Here is an 18,263-nt window from a genome sequence, read left to right on the forward strand (position 1 = left end):
AGGCCTCAATGAGGAATTTATGTCAAGAATTCGTTTTCCCTTCTCTCTGCTTTTGTTTTTTTTTTGTTTTTTTTTTTTGCGGTACGCGGGCCTCTCACTGCTGTGGCGTCTCCCATTGCGGAGCACAGGCTCCGGACGCGCAGGCTTAGTGGCCATGGCTTACGGGCCCAGCCACTCCGCGGCATGTGGGATCTTCCCGGACCGGGGCACGAACCCGCGTCCTCTGCATCGGCAGGCGGACTCTCAACCACTGTGCCACCAGGGAAGCCCCCTTCTCTCTGCTTTTGATTTTTTTTTCCTTGATCTCTTTTTGTGAGAAAATGCAGAAAAAATAAGAAGGATCTAGACCTACCTTGCATTGCCAAGAAAACTAACAGGCCTTACTGTTGCCTTCGCCCACTTTTGAAATTGTACCTTGTTCATTTCACAGTGGGACAAACTTACACTGCAGTTAGGTACTCCAATTAAGTCCTACTTGCCTTTTTTTTATTATTAAAAAAATGTTCTCAGAAACCTGCATTTTTGGAACTATTTTTCTAGACCAAGCTCACTAGGTAACTTCCTCCAGGAAGCAGCTCAGTTTCCCCAGCTGCTAAATAAGATGCATCATAGCTACGGTGATCCCCCTGCCTCTGTATTTTTGTCGCGGTTCTGCTTTGCCATGACGGAGACCCCATGTGTCCTGCTTTGCGCTCACTGAGTGGTATCTGCTTACAACTCTGTTGTGGGAGTTCATGAGTTAACTCCTTTCTCCCTCTTTGGACACCTGCTTCCTCACTCCCTCTCCCTCCTCAACTACATTTTTTTCTCCTTTAAAAGCGGGATGGTGGCTGGCAGCAGTAGTGGGGTCTGTTTCCATTTTGAACCTTATAAATTACCCAGGGTGCAGAAGTAACAGGAATTGTTTGGCTGTCCCTCGTTAAGCAGGAGGGGGTCTGGGCTGAATTTCCTCAGTAAAACCTTTGTCGACTTTACAACCCAAACACCTCGGTGGCCACTCTGTGCTGGGATAAGAAACAGCCCTTCTGTCCCTTTGTCTGCTTGTCTTCTCTCTGCCTTTTACTACTTTGTATTCATTCTGTCTCCCTGCTGCCTCCTTCCTTTCCTTCCTTCTTCCTTTCTTGGGGCAGGGGTAGAGCAGGTGTGGGCAATCTCCTCAAGGAGTTGGGGAAAGAGGAACACGGCATGAGCAAGCAAGTTCCCTAAAATCCTGTAACTGGTCATTCATGCAGTGTTCTAGATAAATACGTTATTTCATTGGGGGAAAGTAGAGAATTAAAGCTAGTATCTGGATGATGGAGGGGACACCAAAGGCTTGCTTTTTGGTGTTTGTCTGTAACTATATTAATGAACTTAATGAACAGTGATTAAAAAACCACTGTTAAAATTCCTCATTGTTCTACCTCACCCTATTCCAACTCTGTTCGTCAAGCACCCACTTGGTGCAGAGGGCTGGTAGAAAAAAAAACATGAAAAGGCTACTATTGTGGTTAAAAGCACAGAACTTTGGAATGAGCCCAACCTGGGTTTCATTCCAGGCCTACAGTTATATGACCTCGGGCTAGTTACTTACCCTGTGGAACTCAGTTTCCTCACCTGTAAAGTGGGGATAATAGTCCCCACCATGCAGAGTTGTTCTGAAGGTTAAGAGAATACCTTGTGCAAAGAGCTTCGCAAGATACCTATGGTGGTAACAGGCGTGCCCTCCCTCCCACTACGGCTGCCCTCCCCTGCCACACGTACATCCTTTGCAGCTTCCCTTAATCTCACTTTGCTAATAACACGACCCTTTGACTTCCTGGATTGTCTGGAAAAGAGCAAAAGCTCTCTCTACCCCAAGAGGGAAAAGCTTGTCAGGAAAAGCTTAATATTTTTCTTTCAAACCTCTTTTAGAAAATGTCCCCTTGTTCTTCCCCAGAAGAGTGGAGGTCCTCTGATGTTGAAGACACGAGGCAAAGGGAAGGATTAAAAATCAAGGGGAAAGAACTCTGCCCTAGAAGCCGTCCCGAACATCAGTGTGGGGCCAGGCCCTAGATCTGGTTTGGAGGGGTGCTTGTTTGGCAAAGCAGTGTAGCCCTCTTAACTCTCTAAGTAGCTAGGTGAGAAGCCAGAGGAGCTTGGAGAACAGAGAGGTTTAGGCAAATCTCAAGCACTCCCTAGCACAGAGCAAGAGCCTCGAAGCCCAGCCTTCAGTCCTCTGTGAAAGGAGCCATGGGTGTTGAGAGGCCCAAGACCGGCTCTTACAACAGACCGTACAAGTAGCCAGAGCTCCAGAGACTGGAGAGCGTAACACAGCTGTCAGCTGGGCAGCTTAACTACCTCCTATGATTTTTCAATGATGACTGTAGGTTTTTGAAAGAGTCGCTGGTTCAGATAAACTGGTCCAAAAGTGTTCGCATTTTGAGTATATGTCACCCTCCTGGAAATATACTATTACTATTGCCGCATGTGCACGATTCGGGACTATGCATCCGCTGTCTAGATCATTGTGATGCTGCCTTCAGTTACCTGAATTTCACTCTACTGTCTCCCCGCCTAGCAGGGTGTTGGCACACCTTCCTCATTGGTCTCATGTTCTATAGGTACAGCAGTGAAAACGCAGAGGCAAGATCTTGGTTTCGGCTGTGACAGAAGTGTGTGTACATTTGCGTCTTTGTGATTTTGATGAATCTTTTAAACACCATAGCTTAAACGAGGCATAAAGAAACAATACTGTAGAAGGGGTGGAATTAAAGTTCTAGGCAGGCAACAAGAGGGTGGCTGATGATAGCCGAGATATGTCATCAAGCGGCTAGAGGAGCAGTACAGTCTAGACCCCCAAGGAAACGTTCTGGGTGGAGATGCAACACAGCAAGCCGTCAAGAGTGCAGATTTTGTATTTTCTAATTTCCTTTGTGATTTCTTCTTTGATACATAAGTTATTTAGAAATGTGTTAACTCCCAGTATTTGGGGCTTTCCTAGATATCTTGTTTTGTTGGTTTCTAATTTAATTCCATTGTGTTCAAGTAACATACTCTGTAAGATTTCAGTCTTCTGAAATTTTATGGCCCAATATTTGGTCTGCATTTGTGAACATCGCATATGCACTTGAAGAGAATACTGTTGTTGGCTCTAATGATTAATGAACGTCAATTAGATCAGGAAGGTTGACATTGTTATTCAGATCTTCTGTATCCCTACAATTTTTCATCTAACTGTGCTATCATTTATTACCAGGGGAGTGTAACAGTTGCCACTATGATTATAAAACTACCTAATTTCCACTTTAATTCTGTCATTTAAAAAAAATGTATTAGGTATATGCACATTTATGATTATACACTCAAGATGTGTGTGTTTCACTATGTGAAAATTTTACGTCGCTAAAATTTAAAATAATCTGATTAGGACTCAGGGCCAAAAAGAATGTGTATAAAGGAGATCCTCTGAAAAAAAAAATGATCTGGCAGAAGACCAAGATAAAAATGAAATTGTCTATTAAAAAAAAAGCACAGATTTTGTAGAGATGGAAAATACCAGAATTTCAGCACTAGGGGACGGAGAGAAGAAGAGGGACCTTGGCTGAGTGACTTTTGTCTGTGTTTGTGTCTGGAGTTGCAGAGGTTAGACAAGCTGAGGAGGGTTGGTAGGTTCCCGGAAATCAAAGATTGTTGACAAGGATGTAGGTGAAGAGCTGGGGTGAGTCAAAACAGGAGATCTTTCATGAGCCTCTGAGACTTTAGGATTCATTAATTAGTAGCATCCCCTACCTGAGGGATGCAGCATGCATTCAGTATACTACGGCAGCACTGTGCACAGTAGTCTAAACTAGCAACATGGTGTGCCACGTAGCCCTGGGCACCTAGCCTCCTGCAAGCAAATGGTAAAGATAACTGCATCCTTTCCAGCATCTGTGCTGGCTACTCACTGCCCTGAGCCTGGGACATGGCTGCCGGTCTCCGCCTCTCCGTGTCCTGGGCTCTCCTGTCCTTGTTGCTATGGGTGCACTGGGCAAGGCTCTGGCCTTCTTACCGTGACATCACCTTCTAGCTCAAAGGGGCAACTTAGAAGCAGCTTATGTTAGATGAGAAATGGCATGAGAGTGTTCTTTAGTCTTCCAACAGCCGGCCAGGTCAAGACTTTGAATGTTACCACCTGTGTGATGGAAGCAGGGGGCATGGGGACAAAACCAGGCCCCATGGCTACCACAGGGGTGCCCCAGGCATTCTTACCACAGCCGTTTCTCTCTCTTTTTCGCAACAGAGTGTAGCAGGGGATTGCGGTACCTCTTTGAGTGACTCCTGTGGCTTATGGGACGTTGACACACCATGTCACGTGGGATGATGATAACGCAGAGAGGAAAGAGGTCCGAGGTCACACTTGCTTGCCTCCTCTTGGCCATGGCCGGCTGCTTCGCAAACCTGAGTGAGTGTTTTCCTTGCCTTCTCGGTGGCCCTTCTGGGAAGAACACTTTGCCCCTAGTGTCAGAGGGAAGCATCAAGCGTTCTACAAGGACCCTCTAAAAAGGCCTCCTTCCTCCTGGATTTCAAAGAGCATTTCCTTCCCACTGACCTTCAGGGACACGCTCAATAATACAAGATGAGAAATGATCTCAATAACATCATATTGGTTGTATTTTAATCATTTGAAACTTATACTAGGGAGGAGTAACGATAATGACTGAACTACCTTTTATTGAGCACTTAACTATATGGCATTACAACAAGCAGTTTACATGCATTGTTTGTCAGCTTCCCAGCGACGCTGTGAGACAAATATTATTAGTCCCATTTTACAGATAAGAAACTGAGACCCCAAAAGGCTAAAGTTCCCTGGCTCAGAAGCAGTGGCACTGGGATTCAGACACAGCTCCTGCTCAGGTCCGAAGCCTGAGCTCTTGCCTTCACAGCACACTGCCACTCCAGTCTACTTTCTGGAGAAAAGGCCAGGTTGGGGAAATGGACCCGAGGTCAGCAGAGTTCTTCAGAGAAAGGTCAACTCCTCTCTGGCTTGCTCAACTCTGAGAAGCTGCCTCGGTGCAGTGCTTCTGAGCAGGCCATGCTGTTGGTTTCTTGGGGGGTGTCAGTTCATCGCCACATTCCTGTTCTTCCTCCAGACGAGGTCCCTCAGGTCACTGTCCAGCCTTCTTCCACCGTCCAGAAGCTCGGAGGAACCGTGATCTTGGGCTGCGTGGTGGAGCCCCCCTGGATGAACACCACCTGGCGCCTGAACGGGAAGGAGCTGAATGGCTCGGATGATGCCCTGGGCGTCCTCATCACCCGCGGGACCCTCGTCATCACTGCCCTCAGCAACCACACTGTGGGACGGTACCAGTGTGTGGCCCGGATGGCTGCAGGGGCTGTGGCCAGCGTGCCAGCCACCGTGACACTAGCTAGTGAGTACTGCTCCTCTGCCCCCTCCCATTCTGTCTCTGTCCCCCACCCCGATCAAACCCCCTGTCATCAGTCCCACCATAAAAGGGGCCTTGCCAGCTGACGTTTCCAATCAGAGAGTGGTGGCTGCCCAGTAATCTCCAGTGGCTGGGGACCTTTGTGCTCTCTGAGTAGAGGCAGGGTCTGGAGTGAGCGTCTAGAAAGAAGGAAACTTGACATGGTTGAACTGTTTCTGTGGGCTCCAGAGCTGGGCCACGCCGTGCCTTTCTACTTGGTCGCCCTGTGGTCTTCGATGTCGTTGTGCCCCCCGCCCCCCATCCTCGCAGCAGTTGCAGTCAGAGCATGTACAGGGCCACGTGTGGTCCGAACAGAGCCCGCCCATTCCCCCTTGGCCTCCTGCCTCTCTGCGGGGCAGGCATAGTCTAAATTCCTGAAACAGAAGTAGTGGAACACAATGAAAAGGAAACTGTGGGACGGAGGGTAGAGAGGAAGAAATGAGGCGACACTTTGGTCCAAGGAGGTTGCTGGGAGAAGACTTCATGCTACTCTTATATATAATTGCCACTTGGGTACACTATTGTGCCCAAGCTCAATACACACATTACCTGATTTTCTACCCCTGGTACGTATGGGAAATGAGACTTGACTGGGTAAATAAACTTCCAAAGGCTTATTTTGGAAGCGCAGCCGCAACACCTGCTCTTATATGTGGAGTCTATAGCCAGGACGTTCACTTGGCCCTTGAACAATTCAGAGTGAGGGTCGCCGACCCTCTGGGCACTCGAGAATTGGCATGTAACTCATAAGGGGTCCTCTGCATCCGCAGGTCCAACCAACCTTGGGTCATGCAGTGCCATAGTATTTACTGTGTGGGAAAAGATCCCCAGCCACGTGGACCCACGCATTTCAAACCCATGTTGTTCAAGGTCAACAGTATTAAGAATTACCTCCGCTTCCTGGTGGCTGAAGCCTAGGAAACAGGGGATCTTGTTGAGAGTTCCATGGTGTTTGGGCTTAACCTTTTAGAAGGTCTCCTGAGCTTGTTCCCTCACGACTTAGCTGTGCCTCTTTATCCCGGACAGCCCTGCTTCCATGTCACCATCGTTAATCACCCTCCTGGACCATGTGGTTCCAGGAGGTTGGTGGTCCTTATGTTACGGGTCACACCTAAGGCAGCCAGCTTCTAAGATGCTCCTTAAGCATCAGCTGGGGTCCCTGAGGTGTGAGGCGTGAGTCCTGGGGAGAAAGTGGTGAGAGAAGGGGGAGTAGAAAAGCAGACGAGAAAAGACCCCGCCCTGCCCTCTGGTTTCCAGATCCCTAGAGGGACTTCACTCCCATGGTAGAATAGAGACTAGAACGAGGCTGGCAACAGTATTCCTGTTTCCTGGGGAACCAGTTTAGCAGCCCTGCCCTCTTCTCAGAGGAGGCCTGAAGACAGGGTGGGTCCCTAGCTACCTCCCTAGTGGGGGAGGCCAAGCCTGGGCTGCATCTTGGAGCCACTTTGCCTCTGTGGCTGCAGCACCATTCGCTGAATCTGAGTGCCAGGCCTCTGGGGAGCAGGCTTAGGGTTCAGGTTCGGGTTCAGTGAGGCAGGCAGGCCCTGGGCCACCTGCTGGGCCCTCCCCCCAGGTGTGCTGGTGGACTGGGGCAGGGTGCTGGGAGAGCTGGGTGAGGAGGGTGACAGGGGTCAACTCATCATAACAAGAAGGGCTGAGGCCAGAGCTACACTTCTTACCATTATACTTCTCTCGTAGATTTTTAAATTATAATTCAATTGACTCTCTAGAAAGTTTAGAATATATGGAACATAATGTATCCCCACCGTCCTTGTACAACCACCATCATCATTTTGGAGTATATCCTTCTGGTCTTCATCCCTACCTATATTTTTACACTACTGAATATACAGTTTCTGTCCTTATTCTCTCCCCTTTGACATCGTATGACAAGCATTTTCCATTGGCCATATGACCGGATTTACTTTTTCTTTTTTATCAAGTATAAAATGCATCAAGTACACAAAACACACGAATGTTAAGTGAACAGCCCAGTGTGTTTTTCGCGTGTACATACCGTGTACTCACTGCTCTGGCACGCTCCTAGTTAATCTGTCCCCCGTCCCCCTCCAGAGGAGGAGCACAGTTGCTCATGGCCCTAGAATATCCCAGAGTGGCTCTACCATAGTGTCCTGAACGCTTTTCCTAGGGCTGAGCAATCGGGTCCTTGCCAGTTGTTCATTATTCCAAATGAGAGGTGCCTCTTAGCAACCTTTGTGCCTTTAGCAACGCCGCTCCTCCAGTAGGTTTGCTCACCTGCAAATGGTCAGCCCTTGTCTGTGAAGACTTGGGAGACTCCCTAACTTGGCCTGATCACAAGCCAGCCTGAACCTCTCATTGTTTGGAGAACGGGAGAGCTGGAGAGTATAAGATTTATTTTGGAGCCCTCCTTCTACTTCAAGGTGAATCTGTGTGAGGAGAGACAATTTATAGCCTTTATTTTAAAAAAAATTCCTGGCCCCTTCTTTCTCTGGTGCTCAAAGGGATCTGCAGTTGGCAGTGAGGACAAAGGGAATGGTTTGGTTGCAACCCAAGAAGGCACAGTGAGAGAAGAGGGGGCTTGTGCAGAAGCTGAGGCGAGTCTTGTTTGAAAACCAAGAGCTATTGGCTTGTCATTTAGGCATGAATCAGAAGAGAAATGTTTGGGCCTGACCAGAAGATGGATGGAGAAGTGCTGGAAATGGGGAGAGCAGGCTTGGAGGGTCTGTGTCCTGGGGAGAGCGAGTTGGTGGACTGGAACTACAGCCTCCCAAACTTGGAGGAGGCAGTAACGGGGTGGCGGGAAGGCGGGAGAGAGGGGTGCTGTGCTTGGGTTAATGCCACGGGGGATTTGGCCCAGACTCAGCAGCTGGATTAAGTTTCCCAGAGCACATTCCTGAGCAGAATGGGGGCTGTGTTTTGCTGGGTGGCTGGTGTGCGAGGGAGGCCGAGCAGCAGAAGGGATTATGGAAGGCACGTTCTTCATTCAGAGGCGAGGCCGGCAGCGGTGTGCCGGCGCTCAAACGCACGCACGCACGCACACACACCCACACTTGGTGTTTCAGGCTTCCTTCTCCTCTGGCCTCTCCCCAGTGCATTCAGATGTTCATTCTCAGGCAGGGCACTTGCTGTTTGGCCTCTGTGGCAGGGCGCTGCCTCCTGCATCTCGGTGAACCCCTAGAGGTCACTGGGGGTTTTCAGTGATGGGGGCTTTCAGTGATGGGGGCATTCAGTGATGGGGGCATTCAGTGATGGGGCTTTCAGTGATGGGGGCTAAGACCTGGCTTGAGGATTCAGGGATGTGGAGGAGGCTGCTAGCAGAACTTCCCTGGTCCAGACCACTTTTACTCTGATGCCAGGGGGTGCACTTGAACTTTACCCCTGCCTGGTAACATCAGCCTGTGTTCTTCAGGTAAAATGGGACCACCTGAAGTCTCACCTGTGCACTCCCACCCTCTCCTCCAGGTGGTCCTGGCTGTGTGGAGAACTGCTTTTCTTACTCTCTGTGGAGGTGCCCTTCCCACTCTCTTCCGTGGAGATCTTTTTTCCCTTTTCACTTAAGCTTTCTTTGTGGTGAATCTCTCTTGCTGCTAATGCCTCTCTTCAGACCATGTTGTCTAATTCTTTTTGAAATGCTTTGACTTCGCTCTCCTTTCTTACCTCTCTTCCTCTTACCTCGCTTTTCACAAGCTTCACACCCGGGTGCCACCACTTTGTGAGCCTGAACCAACAGCGGATGTTGCCCGTGGACACCGCATTCCTCGTTGCTGGACCCCGAGGCATCCTTAGTGTTGTTCTCTACACAGCACAGCACGTAATCACAGCCAGTTCAGAGCTGGCGTGCAGCGTGAAAGCTGTTTCCGACCCCTACCACTAGTCACCTACCATTCAGATAAACTCCTAATAATTCTTCACTTTTACCTTCTTGCTATCTTTTCAGTTAATTCTCCCAGTTATCCTATAATCCCTAGGTCCTAGTCATAGTTGGAAATAAAATAGGCCGTCACTGGGTAGTAATTCTATATCTGGGGATTTTAGTCCTCAGGCTAATGTGAAGTCTTATGCTGGTGCTGGTTTAATTGACAGCCGATATGTAACCCCTCCGTAAGGTCTTTAAGCCCTAGGACCAGTCACGTACACCTGAATTATCCTTCTCTGGCATCAGAGATCAGAGGCAAGACAGCTGACAGGAAAGGAAGGAGTTCCCCTTAGGCAGCTGTGTCCATGACTCTGTGCCTTTGAGGAAAGGTCAGAAGGGGACAGGGGCCCTTTGTTACCATAATTTAACCCATGAGTGAAATGAAGAGTCCAACTGGTATGATGGAAAAAACAAGAAACTTAAACCGAGCATCTTTTTTTTTTTTTTTTTTTAAGTTTTAACTCTGCCACTTAAGAGTTAATGTGGCTTTGGGCAAGTCACTTGATTTCTCAGATTGCCACAACTGTGAAATGAGCACAGTAATGATTACATCATCCATCTTATGGTTTTGTTTTTAGAGAATCAAATGAGAGAGTATATGATAGTAATATTTTGAGGCATTTTATGAATTCCAGACTTTATTCACTCACCCATTTGGTCAGCACGTATCCATGGAGTATCCTCTTGCAGAAGGCTCTGAGGCCTGTGCCCAACCCTGTGCTGCCCAACTGCATTCTGGGAGCAGCCCTAGGACGACAGAGCCCAAGAGGGGCAAAGCTTCCGTCACAGCCAGAGCCAAGAGAGAGGACTGGCTTATCAGGAAGAGAGAGCAAACCCATTTCCTGTGAAGTTCTTAGCTTCCCCTACTCACATGTTCTCCAGCCTGGGTCCCCACCTCCCCGCCGCCTTTGAGAGCAGCCCGTAGTGTCACTGCATATATGTTGTCCGTGTAGCCCGCAGAGTTGCCCATTTATGCTTGTGTTGGCTCACTGCTGCTTATTGTTCCAAGGAGACAGTGCTGGTTTGCGCTGGCAGGATGGGCCAACCCTGGCCCTTGGCCTTGTGAGTTCCACAAACAGAAGAGCCATGACTCTTCTTACTCAGCTCCCCAGCTCTGATTCCCATCAGACACTTCCTTAAGGTCTTCTGTGCTGTGACCCTGAATTAGAATAGGCCATTAAGGATTGCTGTCGACATTTAAAAACAATATTTCTAGCTTCCTTTATCCTTGTTTTTATTTATTTATTAATTAATTAATTAATTTTTTTGCGGTACGCGGGCCTCTCACTGTTGCGGCCTCTCCCGTTGCAGAGCACAGGCTCCAGACGCGCAGGCTCAGCAGCCATGGCTCACGGGCCCAGCTGCTCTGCGGCATGTGGGATCTTCCCGGACCGGGGCACGAACCCATGTCCCCTGCATCGGCAGGCGGACTCTCAACCACTGCGCCACCAGGGAAGCCCTATCCTTGTTTTTAGTCAGGGCTCTCCAGAGAAGAAGAGCCAATCTCTCCCCCACCCTCCTCTCTCTCTCTACATATATATATAAAATGCATGTATGTTTATATACACACACACATACATAATTATGTAAACACATAATTTTATGGAGAATATACATATGAATATATACACACTTATATAATTATATATACACACATGTAATTTTATGGAGAACATATATATAATTATACACACACACACATATGGGGAGAGAGAGAGAGAAAGACGAGTAGAGAAAGGAAAAAAGAAAGGGAGAGAAAGATTTATTTTAAAGAATTGGCTCACGTGATTGTGGAGGCTGGTAAGTCCAAAATCCATAGGGCTAGCCGGCAGGCTGGAGATTCATGAGTCCCACTAGGGAACCAGCAAATGAACCATTCTCCTGAGTTCAATATCTGGGTGTTTTGGAGATTCGTGTCCTGCGAATTGGGGAGTGTTTAGAATTTCCAACAGCACAGTCAGACCTAGTCCCTCCTGTTGAGGATCTCTTAGTCTGATGGAGAAGGTGGACTGCATTTACACGTTAGCCATAAAGCAAGTCAGTTAGACCCATGAGTTGCCTAATAGAGATACAAACAGATTCTAATGGGAGCTCAGGTGAATAGTGATTCATTTCAGTTTCAGGGCATTGAGGAAGACTCAGGGTTGAGCCTTGAAGAATGTGTGCGGGACAACCTTTATCTCTAATTTTTTGAGTCCTCACAAGGCCGGATCTCAGACCTTCAACAACGAAGTTCAGCTCTCTACATCGTGTACTTAGACCTAAGCCCAGTGCAGTTTCTTGGATGGTGCAGATAATTCCATAGCGAGTTCAGTCAGATCCTGAAATTAGGATGAGGTAGCAAGAGAGAGACGATCACCCAGTGGCTGTATTTTCCCTAGGAGGGGAAAGGAGTCTGCAGCTGAAAGCTGGGTCTGAAGATGCCCTCCAGGCAGAGTGTGTGAATCTGCCTTTGCTGGGAGAGGTAGAGAGACAGCTCCACATGGTGGTATAGTTGGAAAAGGAGAACTAACTTGAGCTTGAAATCCAGCTGCTTTATGCCGTAAGCGTTGTGTATTTTACTTTGCCAGTTGGACAAGAAAATTATTGAAAGACAGGTTAAACCTAAAAGGTACTAAGCAACTTGAGTACCTAAATAGGAGATGACTAAGGAATACCTTACAGCTTTAGGCCAAAGTCATATTAACCCTTTCTATTTTCTACTGGATACAGGCAGAAATTCACACCTCAAAAGAATTTCCCCTGGTATTCTGGTGAAATCTTCAAATGGCTTTGGCAGTGCTAATCCCAGTAGGCCTGGCACAGGTGTCCAGACAAATGTGTGGAGTTAGCTCAGGGCATCGTGGCAGCAACTGCCCCAAACAGCCAGGGTTCCAATTCTCTATTTAGCAACCGTCAATATTTACCAAAAGAGGGCTCAGTTCCATGGTGCATCTTCTCCCAAGGACGTGCTTAGAACTCTTAACCTACCCCACTCCTCTCCTCAGTCTGTTCTTTGCACACACACCCATATGCTTAAATAAAATCCTAGGTTCATTTTCTAAGCTAAGAGAAAAGGGAAGGACCACACAGTGTGTTACGCAGGTACAACTATAGATTCAGTGGAGCCAGCACAGACTTTAAGAAGCCTTTTGCACAGGAAGACAAGGGGAAGGATTGATTAGCTTGCTTGAAATCACTGCAACCTCTAAAGAACATGAGGCAAGATGGTTCTTTTAAAATGAAAAAGAATCAGGAGAGCAAATGAGTTCCTTGGCTCTCCTTTTTTTGTGTGCGTAGAAGAGTTTAGGGATTTCTACCCTGATCTTGTGTTTTAGACTTGCAACCCTTTTTGGAATCTGGTAATAGTCCCAGGAACTATAGAACAGTGAGTCTGTCCTGCAAATGGGACAAAATGTTCAAATCTAAATAAAGGACTGTCACTTAATACTGAGGGGAAAAACGGTAAGCAAAAGGAAAAAAAAAAAACTTGCTGAGGCAGAAACGGCGTGTTTTTTTCTTTAGGGAAAATTGTGCTTCGTTTTTGGTGAATGCGTTCCTTTTCTACTTAAAAACATTGAAAAGGCGTCACAGAGTAAGACCCAGGCTGCAGCGTGACACTTAAGCCTCCCTCTCAGCCCTACCTCCCACTCCAGAGCCAGCAACCCTGCCATTTCCTCAGCTAGTCTTGCACTGGTTTTTGGAATGGTGCTCCGTCCACCTGTAACAACCTCCTTTCCGTTCTCTTCCCCAGAGAGTTCCCACCTCCCTTTGGTTAATAAATAATTCCTTCTCAGTTTTCAAGATTCAAGTATCTTCTCCTCTAAGAATCTTTTCTTGACCCCCTCGATCCCCCAAGTCTGGAGTGGGGTCCCCTCTTCGCGGATCCCTACCATCCCGAGTTTACTTCTCTAGGCCTCTCCTGCCACCGTCTCTTTGCCCTTCACCTCTGTGACCACCACACTGCTGCACAGCAGTGGGCCTGGCGCAGGCTAGGCCTTCGGTGAATGTCTAGGGAGAGGCAGACTCCCAGATAAGATGTGTTTGAAGTCTAGAAGATCAGAAAGGGCATGCAGAAGGTGAACAAAGATTTCTTCACCAGACTATGACATAGTAAAAATTTTGAGGAAGTAAACAAGAAAGGATGAAGCAACATCTTGGGATATAAACAGGCTGAAAATACAAATAGATTCAGGAAGGGTTTAGAAAAATTAATGGACGTCAGAAGCGTGGAGCATTTTTAGAGGAAACTCTGGAACGTTTGAAGGGAGACGCCGGTGGAAGTGGCTCCACGTCCTACCAGATGCCTCACGGGACACTGTCAGAGAGGGTGGGCAGACGACATGGGTAGTCATTACTGCTTTTAGGACTACGTAGTTCCCAGGTGTGTGGAGGGGAAAGCGGGAACCACTGTGGGTCCCACGGCCTTCAGACTGTGCCCCCGCCTCTCCCACCTAGAATTCTGTTTGTAAAGGCCACGCCGAAGGGCTCACGTCCATTGTTCCTCTGAACGCCTCCGTCTTCTCTCCTCTCTCTCTTCCTGTACAGGCCGCCCGCCTGCCAAAGGCCATGCCAGGAAGCAGCTCTGGCTCTGATGAGCCCAGACCACCGGGATTCACATTAATTTTCCCATTGCTAAGTTTCTAGTTTATATTTGGTTGATCAGAGAAATATGTGTGATGTGGGTTGCTGGCAAGTCAGTCTTCTTTTTCCTTCTTCTCTCTTTCCCCAGTGTATGTTTTCAAACCATTTTATTCCTTCGTCTAGTCCAAAAGAAACTCCCCAGTTCTGCTAGCCAGCCCTACTTCACAGCAGCACTGGAGTCAAATAAATGGGATGGTCTACAGACATCTTCTCTGTTCATCTGGCTGCCAGACTCAGTGGAGAAACGGCTCCCATCCTTGATTTGTTTTCAACGATTAATAATATTTCTCATTCTCATATGTCTTTTAAAAAATATATATTTTTAATTGGTTCAAGCCAAGAAATTCCTGAAGCATTAGGCCAGTTTACTGCAAATCATTTAATGACATCGCAAACTAGGTTGTTTTTCTTTTCCTCCTTCTTCCTCTCGCACCCCTCCTTTTATGCCCTCTCTCCTGTCCTCCCCACCTCCAGTTTCGACTCTGATCTTCCGCTCTCCTCCCTCTGGGCCTTTCATCTCTTCCCCAACCTCAGCTTTCTCCCACTGCTCCAATCTAGGTGCACGCCCCACCTTAACTCAAAAGAAAAGAAAGAAACACAAGATTTAACAACTAGTATGTTTGGCATCTGCCAAGGTTTTTCTCTCCCCCATAGAAACTGTTTTTATTTAAATAGCATGCCTTGCTTTCATCAGAAAGTGTGTGTGAGAAATTTCATGTCACGTTTCCATGGCTGTCAGGAGACAGCTTTGGAGCCAAAATTATGCAATTGAACAGGCAGAAAAAAATCCTGAAGAGAGCAAATGTATTTGTCCACTCTTCCAGCCTGCAAAGGGACGGTTGCTCACTCCACCAACCCCCTTTCTAACTTGCTCTGGAGATCGAGGTAACCTAACTTAGGTTGGAATGCTGGTGAAGGTGGCAGGGACTATGCCTGGGGACACCACTCGTGCGAATTGTTGTACCCTGCCTTGTGTGTTGCTTTAACTGTCTTTTCTATTAGAGTAAAGCTCCTGTGGTTAGGAACTACGTCTTTATCTTCTTGGTATCTTTGCAGCTTCTGGCTGGCTGAGTGAACGAATCACTGGTGTCTGGAGGGACGGTATTGTGCCAGATGCCGACTGCAGAATACGCAGATTTTGCCCAGCCTTGTGGGCTGCAGTTGGGTTTGACTTCAGTGGTCTGTGTGCCAGGGCTATGGACTAGTCATAGGCTTAGTCACTACCCAGAATGCGTGGCGTCTGAGAGGCCTGCCCATCCCACAGTAAACCCCGTCCACTCACCAGGATCCAGGCAGTCCCACCTCTAACAGGAACACCGTCAGGACCCAGCCTCCACTCCGCTTCTGCAGTCCATCACCATGGTTTTCCACTTGTAGCGCACTTCCTTTCAGAGGCTTGACCTTGGGGTCGTGCCAGGCCATGGCTCCTCAGGTGACTTGGAGATCAAGTCGTGCTGTGATTTTCTGCCCATCCGTGAAGCAGTTCAGGGCACTGGAGAGCCCCTGCATTGCAAGAGCCCACACAGGGAGGCAAGGCCTAGGACCCTTCACCTGCTCAGACAGCTCCTCCAAGTCCATCGGTAGAGCGGTGAGCCCCGGGCGCTTGGTTCTACTTCCTCTGTACCTTTGCTGCCTTTCAAAGCATGCCGGGATGGGCCACAGGGTCAGCATGTCACTGGGGTACTCCATTAGGCAAGCTCTTTCTACGTTTTGTAACACTGGCCGTAGACGCAGCAAGCCAGCACAGGGGCAAGTTGAGGCCTGGCAGCCAGGAGAGTTTGGGGGGTAGAATGATCGGTCAGCCTTGAAACTTGCCGACGGCCATGAGGCTGCTGAGCCACCCGGCAGCGTTGCCAAGTGAGCCCAATCCAGTCGCCTCACGATCTGGTGGATCCCATCCAAGCCTCGGCAGATGCGTGCAGGCTTGTCCTGTGCTCCCTGAGAACAGGCAGGAGGGTAGGACGGGACTGACTAGGTACGAGAAATGCCTGGAGGCCTTGAAAGCCAGAATGTTTTTAATCGCTCCGCAGCGCTCAGGGAGATGGGGATGTTGGTAAATCCAGGCAGCCTCCACCTGAAGGCACCGTCTTACCTGACTTCTTTCTTAAACAGAAGCGAACTTTAATTTTCAGCCTAAGGGAGGAACTCGGGGAGAAGATGATCAAATAAGGAAACTCCCTGAAAGTAAAAGTTAGGTTTATTGATTACACTGGGGGCATTTTGCTGAGGTACAGTGTACCACGTAACGGGACAGGTAGAGTCTATAGAAATTGGAGGATGAGCCTACAATCAAGATTTGACAATTTTGTGTTATGAGAATGAACAGACATACACTGAATATTGTCATTTAATTCATAGATCTACTGAGCCTTTTATTCATAAAGGAAGGATCCAGGCTAGAAGGTGGAGAGAAAGAAATTCAGAAGGAGCTCAAGGTGAAATTTGTCAGTTTGTAGTTTCGCATGTGATCCTGGTGATGGCAGCCACACCCGACATGCCTCTGAAAGTTTTTATTTTCCTTCTTTTATCCCCACAGCTAAGATGGTAGGAGCCTGATGTACCCTGTAAATGTGAAGAGGAAACTCAGAGCATATTGCATGATTTGTGTCTGAACAGATCCCTGTAATCTGTGTATCCAAGGCTCCTACGGAAGTGATAATATGAGAAGATATATGTTCCGTTAAGAAATTGAGTGCTTAGAAGGCAAAGAACTGGGCAGGGTTCTATATGGAGCCTGAGATGTTATGGGCTTTCTCAGAAAGCACGAAGTTCTGTGACAAATAAAGAAGGTCCATAAACCCAGAGATGGCCTCAAAGACGGGGGCTTCTGGCCTGTTGAGAAACAGGAGTGAGCCCATTGCCATTTGATTAGTGCCGACAAGTTAATAAAATAGTTGGAAGAATACACAAAGAGGGGATGCAGAAGAAGGGTCTGAGGGAAGGTGAGAGGATTAAAGCTGCAAAAACATTCCTCTAATGGATTTCTCAAACACACCAGCCAACAGGCGAGGGCAGGTGTCCTGTCAAACCATTTCCCCCAGGAAACCTGATCCATCGTTGTGCAGCGAGGCCTGAGGCCTGCTAACCCCATTTGTAACTGAAGGGCCTGCCCCTTATTCCCAGCGAGGCGCTCTGAGCAGCCCAGGGACTCGCCAGGAAACTGGCTTTGCAGACAAAGGGGCCTGAGAACAGGCTGCTTTCCTTCATATGCAGCCAAGTAGATCTCCCTGCATCTGCCTCTCATCTGGTGGCTGATTAGACTGTTATTGATCACAAAGCCTCTGCCCCTGCCTGGCCTCCTTCCTGCCCAGAACTGCTAGAAAAGGGGGTGCTCTGATTTTCAGATCGTCCATCACTTCATTACTCTGCCTTTGATCCCTTTTTAGTGAAACTCAACTTTTGCTCCAGCAGCCAAATTGGGAGCATTTGTCTAGTGAAGCAACAGCTAAAGCTTAAGCTCTGGGGGGACAGGGCCAAGGACCCAACTGCTGCTTATTTGTTTTGAAGCCAGGAGGCTCGCCTGCCAGTCGGCCCTTGTGGGGAGCTGGAAGCCCAGCTGGGGTGTCCTGGGTCCTGCCCGCATGGGCTGTCGTGCACATGTAGGCATCAGAACAGAGGGGCCATGACTGACCAGTGCCCCCGCTACTGCACACATAGCCTGCTGTCTCCAAGGCAGCAGTGGATTGTCCGAGCGTGCAGAAGGCACCAAGAGGGGCTTAAGGGGGAGTGCATAGTGTTATCTAGTGTTGGGGCAGTGAGGTGGGTACATGGAGGACAGCGTGCTCCGTGCACGGATAAGACCTCAATTACAATGGGGCAGAAGCCAAGGGCTAAGCTGGAGATGGCGTTCTGATCCCAGACTCGTTTCCGTTGCTCACATCTTTCTTGCAAAATGATCTGTTAGGCTTAAGTACATTCTTGCTTGAGGCAGATTTTCTTAGAATGAGGTAAAGGAGAAGGGTGAAACAAAACCTCAGAAACTCTTGGTGGAGTAGTTTTTAGATTTATTAGAGCATGCATGAGAGTGCTTCTCAGTGACTGAGGAATTTTCCAGGTGCCGCTGAGCTCACGATCGCTCACAGCTCACTTTGTGGGGAGCCTCCTGACTCGGCAGGTAGGGCACACCCTGTGCTGAGGAGGGTTAAGACCTTTGCATTGCTGCAGTGCCTTGCTTGGGAAAGCAGATAGCAACATCCAGCTAGAACACACTGAGCCCAGGCAGTCCACCCTTCCTTCTCTCGGGGAGAAAACACATCCGCTCTCTTGGCTGAGAGGCTCAGCCAAGACTGGGCTACATATTTTGTGGGGCTCAG

The 18,263-nt window shown here is 48.3% G+C and overlaps 1 protein-coding gene across 6 annotated transcripts in view; it reads left to right on the plus strand.

Moving 5' to 3' along the window:
* Positions 1-18,263, plus strand: part of BOC (BOC cell adhesion associated, oncogene regulated) — a 238,140-nt gene that overhangs the window by 192,897 nt on the left and 26,980 nt on the right. For all 6 annotated transcript variants that reach the window (XR_016392994.1, XM_022551515.3, XM_022551796.3 and 3 more), the window contains 2 exons: positions 4,244-4,405; positions 5,097-5,375. Coding sequence is in view for 5 of the 6 variants with exons in the window: in XM_022551515.3 (XP_022407223.1) it covers positions 4,309-4,405; positions 5,097-5,375 (376 nt within the window). In the remaining variant the exon portion in view is untranslated. The remainder of the gene's footprint in view (positions 1-4,243; positions 4,406-5,096; positions 5,376-18,263) is intronic.

Source organism: Delphinapterus leucas, chromosome 4, assembly GCF_059928025.1.
Source record: "Delphinapterus leucas isolate spDelLeu-1000000601 "Yukka" chromosome 4, BTC_Dleu_Yukka2, whole genome shotgun sequence".
Taxonomy (NCBI): Eukaryota; Metazoa; Chordata; class Mammalia; order Artiodactyla; family Monodontidae; genus Delphinapterus; species Delphinapterus leucas.